Source organism: Fulmarus glacialis, unplaced genomic scaffold, assembly GCF_000690835.1.
Source record: "Fulmarus glacialis isolate BGI_N327 unplaced genomic scaffold, ASM69083v1 Scaffold9741, whole genome shotgun sequence".
Taxonomy (NCBI): domain Eukaryota; kingdom Metazoa; phylum Chordata; class Aves; order Procellariiformes; family Procellariidae; genus Fulmarus; species Fulmarus glacialis.
In genome coordinates, this window is record NW_009193376.1 from 1 (window position 1) to 9,878 (window position 9,878).

The following is a 9,878-nucleotide window of genomic DNA, read 5'->3' on the forward strand; positions in this document are numbered from 1 at the left end:
ATATAAATAAATAAAGTAAAAATATATAGGAAATTAATTTGTAAGAAGCCCAACAAAAACACAGGGTCTTAAAATCCTATTAATTCACTGAGAGATGAAAAATACACAAGTTAAAGTTGTATCTTATCACACAAAATTAACATTGTTAAAACAAAACAGCACAGTTTAAGTAATTCCTAACCTGAATACCCTTACTGTTACTAGCCTGTGAGAGAGCTGCTTACAAAGTTTTGTAATTCTCTACTGTTAACAAATACTCAGAGATTCTCAGGAACTAGAAAACAACATTTTTTGTCTATTCTTCAATAAAACAGTAGAAAAAGCAATTTCTCTTTTAACCTCTTAATACATACAATGATCAGTTGAATTTTAGATCACCTGTTACAAAGATTCTTCTGATATTTAAAGTAAATCATTACATTTCACACCATCAATAACTTCTGATTGTATTATGTGCCTTGTGTAGAACCAAATGTATGTGTAACTTTGCAGGATCAGGGCTTACTTCCAACTGCTGTGTAACAGCACAAGCACTGAAAATACAACAACAACAACAACAAAAACACCCTGCAGATTTAACAGCAGATGCTAGTTTTCATTTGTAAACAAAAAATTCTCTACTTAAAACATGTAAAATGTATAGTCACTATGTTTTGATTATATTGATAACAATTATTATGACATATGCCCTACATACTGTATGCAGCTCTAAAATCTCTGGAAAGCAAGAAGCAACTTGTGGAAAACAGTAAGAACGATTGAAATAAAACTTGATACAAATGACCTTATTTTAAAATGTCCTTTCCATATGAAGTCACTTAAAAACATGTACTGTAAACCTACCTGTTCTCCAGCCACTGTACATACTATTGTCTAATAATCAGATGACAATACTTTTAGATGTTTGTCTTCTACGGGTTTATTAGAAAAAATAAATACTATCTTTCTGTTCCTTCTAATAGGTTTGGGAATCTTACCTATTTAATGGCATGCTGCCCTAGCTAAATGATGAATCCTGTCTATTGCTTTTCAAAAGCACCAACCTTCTCAAAAACACTGGATGGTGTCATCAAACAAAACCTGATGTTCTGAATGATGGTGTCCGTATGCCTCCAGCGTCTTCTATCATGGCGCAGCCAGGCCTGAACAGCTTCATACAGCTCTATCTCTGGAAACCTGCTCAGATGATCATTATCCAAGTAAGACATGAGCTTCTCAAAGCTCAGATATGAAAGGAAGTCAGGTCTGGACATGAGTGGCACAAAATTCTCTAGCAGAAAGGAGTCCAATTTTTCCCTGACTCCTTCGATGTTTACACCAAAATCATCCAGAAGTCTCATAATCTCTGCACAGTTTTCTAAGCAGATTTTAGCTAAGAGAAAAGAGCAGCAAAATTTTACCACCTCAATAAGCTGGACATACATGGCAGCCTGAAGGATTTCATGAACAGTGTTCATACTCAGTTCAATAGTTCCATAGTACATGAACTGGAGGACATGACTGAAGCCTGTAGCTGTCAGACCTTTCAAATGGATTTTGTCCTGATCTCGTTCTCGCATATCAGCTGTGAACATAATCCTGAAGTAATCACTCTGGGTGGCAAGCAGTGCTTTATGGGCCTGAAATTGGTGGTCTTCAATGACAAGTGTGACATCAAGAAGCAATCCCTCCTCATACAGTGCTCTGAATCCAGCAGAGACACTGGTGTCATGGATGGAGGAGCTAAACCCTTCCACGTCCCCTGCCATGAATCACCTGGGGGGAAGAAAAAATAAATAAATAAAAATAAAAATAAATTGTTATTTCTAATAACATACCACAAGCCCTTCCTGACCAGATAAATCCTAACTGAGATTGCTTTCATTAAGATTTAGAAGCCTTCACCATCCTTTTTGCTTTCTTTTCAGCTGAAAAATCAACTTAAGAAACAACTTAAAACACAAACTTTAAATATTTCTCCCCCCAAATTATACTCATTTTAAAGAAAGGGTAATGAACAAGAATAACTATGCAATACCGCCAGAGTGATTCCTCACTCCAAGCTATTTAGTGGTCAGATAATGAATATGCAATGCTAAAAAGGTTGTAATGGTATTCTTCCTCTCCCCCCCTCAATCTTTCTAAAGAATTTATCTCAGGGGAGCAATAAAACACCCACTCTTGAATATCAAAGGTTTCAGAAAGGAAGCAGAACTTCCTTAATCTCAGAAACAAGCTCCAGTAGATCTGTACAAAGTGTAACCTAAAAAAATTTTAGTCTTTTTAAAAATATATGTCAATTTACTCGAAAGTTATTTCTAGGAAACTGAACATTTTCAGAGACACTATTTAAGTTTGTGTGTTTCACTTCTCCTATAACAACACAGTCCCTTTTTCCCCCCATTTCCTACCATAGGGATTAATTAGGTGATGAGATTTATAAAGTGCAAAATAATAAGGCAATGGGAAGCGCTGACAAGATTAGGTCACAATAAATAATATTCTGTATACTGGGTTTAGTGAAGCTTAATTGCTTACTAAGCATTTGAACATTTGCAGATGCAGCGTTACTTACATGCAAGCTATAGTCAAACTGTAAATAAGCCAAAAAGAAATTAAAGACTAGCAGGATCCTACCCTGTTAAAGTTAAGGAAGATAAATATTCAACAAAAATCTGTATCAAAACCTATTCAAAATCCAGGAATTTCTCAAAATCTTGCTCAACTTCCTTGGGTTTAGGTAGGGTGAAGTTGCACAAGGCAGTTTGAACTAACCTAACAATTTATCACTAGTCAAAGGGCAACGGCGCACTCCATTCTTCCTCTCTGTCCTCATTCTGGGGTCCGAGCTCCTGCTGCCTACTTTGAGCCATTTCTGGGACTCACTCGACCGCTCTAGAAAGCCAATTCAACTCATAAACCTGACAGAAAGCTAATCTGGGGCTGGGGGAGAACAAAACAAACACCACCACTCCCCAGCGCACATAAAACCTCAAAACCAGAGAGCTTTCTGCTTATCAGTGAGCTGACTTCTGACTTGACACAGCAGGGGGTATGGCAAAAGAACCAAGCTGACGCAGAGGGCAGGACATCACACATGAACAGGAACAGGGAAGAACAGTAACATCTTCCCTTTTTGACGTTAATCAGCTACTAGAACTGGTTCAACCATTTTTGTTGCACTTTATCCCACCTTAAATTACACTGCAACATTCACTCAGTTATTTGTGCATTTAACTCTGAATTTCCTATAACAATTACAGTTAATAATGTTTTGGTACTGGTAACCTACATGAAAAGCTAAACAACACCAACATCAGCACATTTAAAAACCTGCTAATTTTCAAAGTTATAGAACTTTACAGCAGCATATGGACACAGAAGTGACTCTAGGTTGGCCCAGGTTTCACAACTTCAGAGAGCAGTTATCATGTTACTCCCACTTCCTCAAGCACCACATCCTTCCATTTTAACTGGAATGTATTTTATTAGACTCCATCAACAGATAATCATCTCCCCTCTTTAATTCATCAGCACACGTTCTGGAAAACAAAACCAAAGATACTCTTTGTCTATGCAAAACTAAAATGGTGAGTGGGTGTTTGTAGCCACACCTCATGGAATTAGCACCGCTCCCACGCTGTTGAAGCCTGCTGACAGGTTCTGTGCACAATAGAGTTAATGCCGGGAGCGTTCATGAAAATTAAGGCCTTATGACAAAATTCAAATTCCTGAAAGTAAGAGCAGCAGCAAAAGAACAGAGCTGACAATCCAATCACTTCCTCGTCAGTATCCACGATAGCAGACTCCCCTCAATGTCACTGAAGACAGAGAGAAAATGCAAACTGCTCTGGAGCTTCATATTGCGAGTCCCTTATTCAGCACATGCCTACCAGAAAGAAAAATTACCATCAAATATTTTTCTTAGCTGTTGCTAATTCTTGCATAAAAGCAGACAAGGAAAGAATTACTCTACTAACTCTTAGTAAGTTTACTAACTTACTTGAGGTAAAAAGAAGCAACAAACTGAAGAGGAAGTATAAAGCCTGACTTCTCAGGATTTTGCTTTCTAATGGGATTTCTGATATCAAATGAAAGGTAAACACTAGTATTAGCCTTTTTTCTTTCACTAAAGCACTTGTAACACCTCTCCCCCAGTTCCCTGATGAGCTCATATTCAGTCTTTTCTCTTTAAGAGATTTAATGGCCATTTTCATAAAATATACAGCAACTTGAAACAACTATGTCTCAATTTTGTTTGAAATTGGCCAAGAGGTTCAAAGGTTACTAGGATTCTCAGACAGTACAACTGTGTAAGTTACATTTCTTTAGGAGACCAACTAAGACATATGGCTCAGCTTCAATTCCAAAAATCAATGGAAAAGACTGGGCAGGACAGTCGGAATTTACAAATGTGAGACATGAACAGAATAACACAACAGTACATTCCGGGGGAAAAAAGTCAGAAATGAAGCAACATTCCCCAGGTGACTGAAGCAACATATATTAATCTGAAAATAATGGGATCTCCCATCACACAGGCTCATGCAGACGGCAATCTCACGGAAAGGATTTCTTCAGAATAGTACATACATTACTGCATGTGTGAACAACATAGAAGAACTGTACCAGTAAGCTCCAAACACATACTAAGGTATTTCCCCATAACTTGAGAAAGATAATTACATTATAGGCATTCTGCAAATAAAAGGAGAGAAACTAACTTTTACATAGGACAGCTTTAAAAGGCCTTTTTCAAAGAAGCAAAAAGGAAAAGTTGGCAAGTGAAGATAAGCAAAGACAAATGGTAGAGGGTAAATGCCCCAAATCCGGAGGAGCACCTCCAGTGTTCCTTTTAAGGATCCAAACAAATAAATAATACACAAAGGCCAAAAACCAGCATCAGAGAGAGTCCTGGGCAACCAGCTCTAGGTGGTCCTGCTGAGCAGGGGGGGTGGACCAGGTGACCTCCAGAGGTCTCTTTCAACCTCAGCTAGTCTGTGATTCTGGGATCAAGTTGCTTTTACATAGAGACTGCACTGATTTTTTTTTTTTTTTTGTGACCATCCTTTTAATTCTGATTAAATAGCAGTAAGACACGCACACACAAAAATCAGATGTAAGCTACTACCCTTCAAATTTTAAATCTAAAAATAAGGTTTTAGGAATCACCAAAACACATTAAAAACCCCCCCTGCATTTAGGGAACACCTTTTAAGGTTCTAATTTTCACATCTCCCTAAAACTGACTATTCTGTAAAAATATATTGAAACCAGAAGTTGGCCGCAGAACTCTACAATGCTAACAAAGTGGTCAACACTCTGAAATTATTATTTCAGAATGTTTTAAAAATGTGGGGGTTTAAGTCACTTAATCCTTCTTTTCACATCCCTGCTTATATTATTTTCAGTAAATCTACAGTTTTCAATCTCAAAATGTTCTTCCTCCCAAACATCAGACAGCATTTAATGCATTATTTAAGTAGAGACAAAACCAGTAAGACTTCTCCATAACACTGTCTAAAGAAGCTTCAGAATTTTATGAGTGAAAAGCAAAAGACTACTTGTCTTCCTGCATTAAATAAAAGGAGTAAATACCCTTTTTTTGGCATAAAGCCATACAGAATATCAGCAGATATATTTTTCTTTACAACACAAAAATGTATTGGCCAGTGCAAATACACAAGGAGGTTAAAATAGCACAGAGACTGGGAAACTAGATGGTTAAATGCATATTATGATCAACTGGTAAAAATCTTCATTTCTATAGCTAATATCCTTAGTCAAAAGCAAATAGTAATGTGGTAGTTTGAATATTAAAAAAGCAATACAAAATACTCTCAAATGAAGTCATTTTTCTAAAGCATAGCTATGCCATTCCTCCCACACACAGATTTGCAATCTTAGATATAATTCTATGCACTATTCAAATGCTGCAGCTTATTTCCCAGGACAGTAACATAACGATTTTTTTTTCATATTTTCAATAAAAATGCAAAATTCAGAGTTAGATTTTCTTCACCCATGCAAATCACAATAGCACACTTAATCCTAAGGAAGACATGTAGCCTACAGTGGTCTGTAAGAAAACTGGCACAAAAAATTCCAATGTATAAACAATAAAGTGGGGTGTGTGGAAACCTACGTTGACGTGCATTGTTCTGCGCATACTAGAGCTGATCAGTATAATGCAGCACAGGAAGTAAGATTCTCTGCTGAAAAGCCAAAAGAGAAATACACTTAACCTTATTAGCTTTTCCTGACATTTCTTCCTCTTTTAGCACATAATGCATTACAGAGTCTTCTCTGCCGTGACTGTAAAAGCACTTACTTGGAACACTGATTTCTCATCTTTATTCCGCAGCTGTAATAAAAGTCTGAAAACCCTGTTCCAGACTGCTTTTCTTGCTAAACAAGGAGAACCTTCTTTCCTCAGGGTGTCTGAGGCTCTTAGTCACAAGCAGAAGAAATGGAGTCTAAATGCACAGGCTATAGAGAAGGTAGTTATGGAATACCCACTTTTGGCTCATGCCCTGCTTGATTTAAAAATCTATCCAAAAGCAGTACTTCCTGAAAAAGTGCCCTTTAAGTAAGTGTGTTTATGTAATATGAAGCTTATATGTACTTTCTAGGGATAGAGATGTATTGTTCTAGGAAAGTATTGACAATACCAACTCTAGCACACCATCTGAAAGGCAGATTTCTGCTTTCCTTTACTGCTGTTCCTTAATAACTCATTTGAGATGCTGAAACAGAACTAGCAAGTTCCTTTGTTTACAGATTTGAAGTTCTTGTTCATTCTACCTTCCTCAAAGAAATTCTGAGAAAGCACTTATGTGAACACAGCTGAACAATAAATTTTCACATAATAAAACACTGTTATCTACAAGTTACACGAAAAGATATTTCACCAGACATACAGAACCATACTTTGGTTACACAAAGTACTAAAATAGAGCTTAAAATCCAATAATCTGTTCCATCTATACCATTCCTTTCATCCATCAAACGCATGCATTTAAAAGCAAATTTTAAAGCCATTACAGACGCTTTATTTAGTGAGGTACATAGCAAAGACTGCTTTGAGCAGAATTCTCGGACCCTAATTTTGTTAAAAAACTTTCCTGCACAAATAGAATGTTTCTCTATAGTTAAACGTTATACACATTTATGAAAATACAATACACACAGGCATTTGCACATACAAGCAAAACATTCACAACTGCACATATTCATCACTAAAAACTGGGCCTTTGAATGCAGCGTACTGCAATGAGTGAGAATGCAATGAGTGTATAAATATACTTTTACACAGTACAGATAATTTTTCCCGCAAATTAAACCTTTGCTTACATGGTTTAACACTAAAACCCTTAAACCTTGTCCGAACCACTATTTTTCATCATAATTCCCACTAAAAGCAACAGAAGGAATGATGTAAAAGTGAGACAGATCAATAACCATTTCCATTGTTACAATTGCAAATGTAGGAAACAAAGAAACACATCAAGTTTGTATGTGTTTTATCTAAAATCCTTTATAATTAATATGCTAAGTTTGGGAAACAATTTATCTTAAACACATGGGTAGGTTCACGCTGAAGACTCCACCCAACCCGCAGTGCAAATTCCAAAAACATTGTATTACTTTAAAAGCGAGGAGTTAGGAGCTTACCGATCGCTGCCAGTCAGAGGAACCAGACTGCCAGAACTCTAGAAATTAAAACTTGGGTACTCCTGAAAACTGTCCACACTGCATGAAGAATTTCTTAGGGGCATACATCTGACCATGACAGCTCCCCTTACAATCTCTACCCATGTTGCTATCTCTGACTGATCTGCATCAATTCGTAACAACAGTGGCAATATTTATAACACATCAGTTGTCTCTTGAGGTCATTATGATTATGCTAGAAGCATTATCAGAACTAGTTATAACCAAACATACTAAAACTCAGTATGGATTGTGTCTCAGCTCAGTATGGTTATACGTCACTCTAAGTCCGCTAGAACCCTGCCGAGTAGCCTTTAGCTATCTTCATAGAATACAGTACTAGTAGAGAGTGTTTTGTGTCATTTTCTTTTTGAGAAAACCTCTAACTCAGGCAGATGTGATGGTGCTCTCATACGCATGTATTCATAATGGATAGGTTTCTCAGCTCATATTACTTTCTGTTCCTAAAAACTTATACTATAACCCAATTTAGTCTTTCTGCACAGAAGGATCCAAAATGTTACAAGCACACACACACAAAAGATCAGAATCATTTTGTTTTAAAATACTGTTGAAGAGTATAGTTTTCACATATGTGGAATTTAGATGAATACTAATTGATTATATGTCAGAAACTTCCCATTTTACAACACTAACCACCAGAGAATAAAATATACTCCCCAGCTCAGCCCTTAAATCAAGCTTTAGGATGACAATGAAAAGGATTCTGATGAAAAGTACATGCTTGACAAGCATTTTAAGACTGCCAGACATATGCATCAGCTGTAGTTACCTGACCAGTTTAACTTCACCTAACTGAATCTAAACTCAGCTTCTGTCTCATGAATTAACATCAATGAGATATACAGTAGTTTCTCATCGTATTAGTCCATTATGCGGATGATGTAACTGCACTTCACAGACATTAAGATAGTTTAAACCATTTGGCTAAAAGATCATTGCATTACTACACCTGTACAGAAAAACACGCTCCCGAATGTAAAGCAAGCTCAGCTCAATGCTCTTCCAATTACATTTACTGATACCAGAACAGGTGACTAGTATAAAATAATTTAAAAATTATTAATAAGGAGTGATTTTCTCATTGTGAAGATATTTATCCAGAAAATCACAGTGTGTTTTCTACAGAAAAGTAGCAAGTTGAGTATTTCTTAGTAGCAAAAATCTAATCCAACTTTTTTGTATCAAAGTATTTGGACTCTTGTCACATAAAGTTTTAGCATAATAAAAAGGTAATAAACTACCTATAGTACTTAAACTATATTAGTAAAAATAATTTCAATCTAATTGATACTTGAACTACCTCTTACAATTGTCTTTTTGTTATTATCTGTATATTTATTGCTAACTTAGTTAATACTTTTAGCATCTTCTGAGAAAATGAGATTAATGAGATTGTACCTTTTATTCAAGGCACGCAGCTTTTGACCTTATTGCCAAATGTCAACTTCCTTTGTCAGAAAGACAGAAATCTCAAACGTATTAAATTTCTACAAATTTCCCCAAAATTGGCAGCTAAATGAAAAAGATCCGGTGTCTCCAGTGTGACCTCAATAGTTATCTGTTCTGCTTTGCTTGCTAAAAGGCAAATCAACACATGTGTAGATCCAAACCAGCCATAGGGTATAATTAAGGAAAGTGAAAGGAGATGAGTGACAGTGGGAAAGTTTATAGGACATGTGGTAGAAATTAAACACATTGGTTAGGTGTTGGAAGGAAAAAGACAGTTGGTGCATGGTGGTATGCTGAGGGGATCTGAATGTGAGCTGGGGCAATGGTGGTGAAAGAGCTGTGTTATTATCTTAGGGACAAGTATATACAACAAAGAAGTCAACAGGAAGCCAGGCTTCAGTAGTTCTGCCCTTTTATCCAGTAACAGCTTTATGGTTCCCCTACTCTTCTTCTAAAGGAGAAAATTAAAAAAAAAAGAAAAAAACAGCCACCTCTAATTTTTTAAGCGACGTTTAAGTATTTACCAAATAGGTCAAAGCTCCAGTACCAAATCTGAGCAGCAGTCTACTCGTTCTGCTCACAGATACTTTTTTCTCCCCCAACGTCGCTGACCGCAAAATAGCCATTTTCGGGGTAGGAACTCAGATGACCTACTTCAGCTTTGCTTGACAACGTTTAGCACCACTCCGCTGTGAGCGAAAGCTCACAGGCCG

General features: G+C 36.7%; 1 protein-coding gene across 1 annotated transcript; it reads right to left on the reverse strand.

The window, feature by feature from the left end:
- Positions 1–1,019: 1,019 nt before the first annotated feature.
- LOC104083793 (kelch-like protein 15) lies at positions 1,020–1,751 on the reverse strand. The gene has a single exon (XM_009587418.1). It carries the CDS (start codon positions 1,746–1,748, stop codon positions 1,020–1,022), a length of 729 nt encoding a protein of 242 aa, XP_009585713.1. The 5' UTR covers positions 1,749–1,751.
- Between the last annotated feature and the right edge of the window lie 8,127 nt (positions 1,752–9,878).

Coding starts and splice junctions, on each gene's coding strand:
- LOC104083793 (XM_009587418.1), bottom strand. CDS start 1,748: ATGGCAGGGGACGTGGAAGGGTTTAGCTCCTCCATCCATGACACCAGT.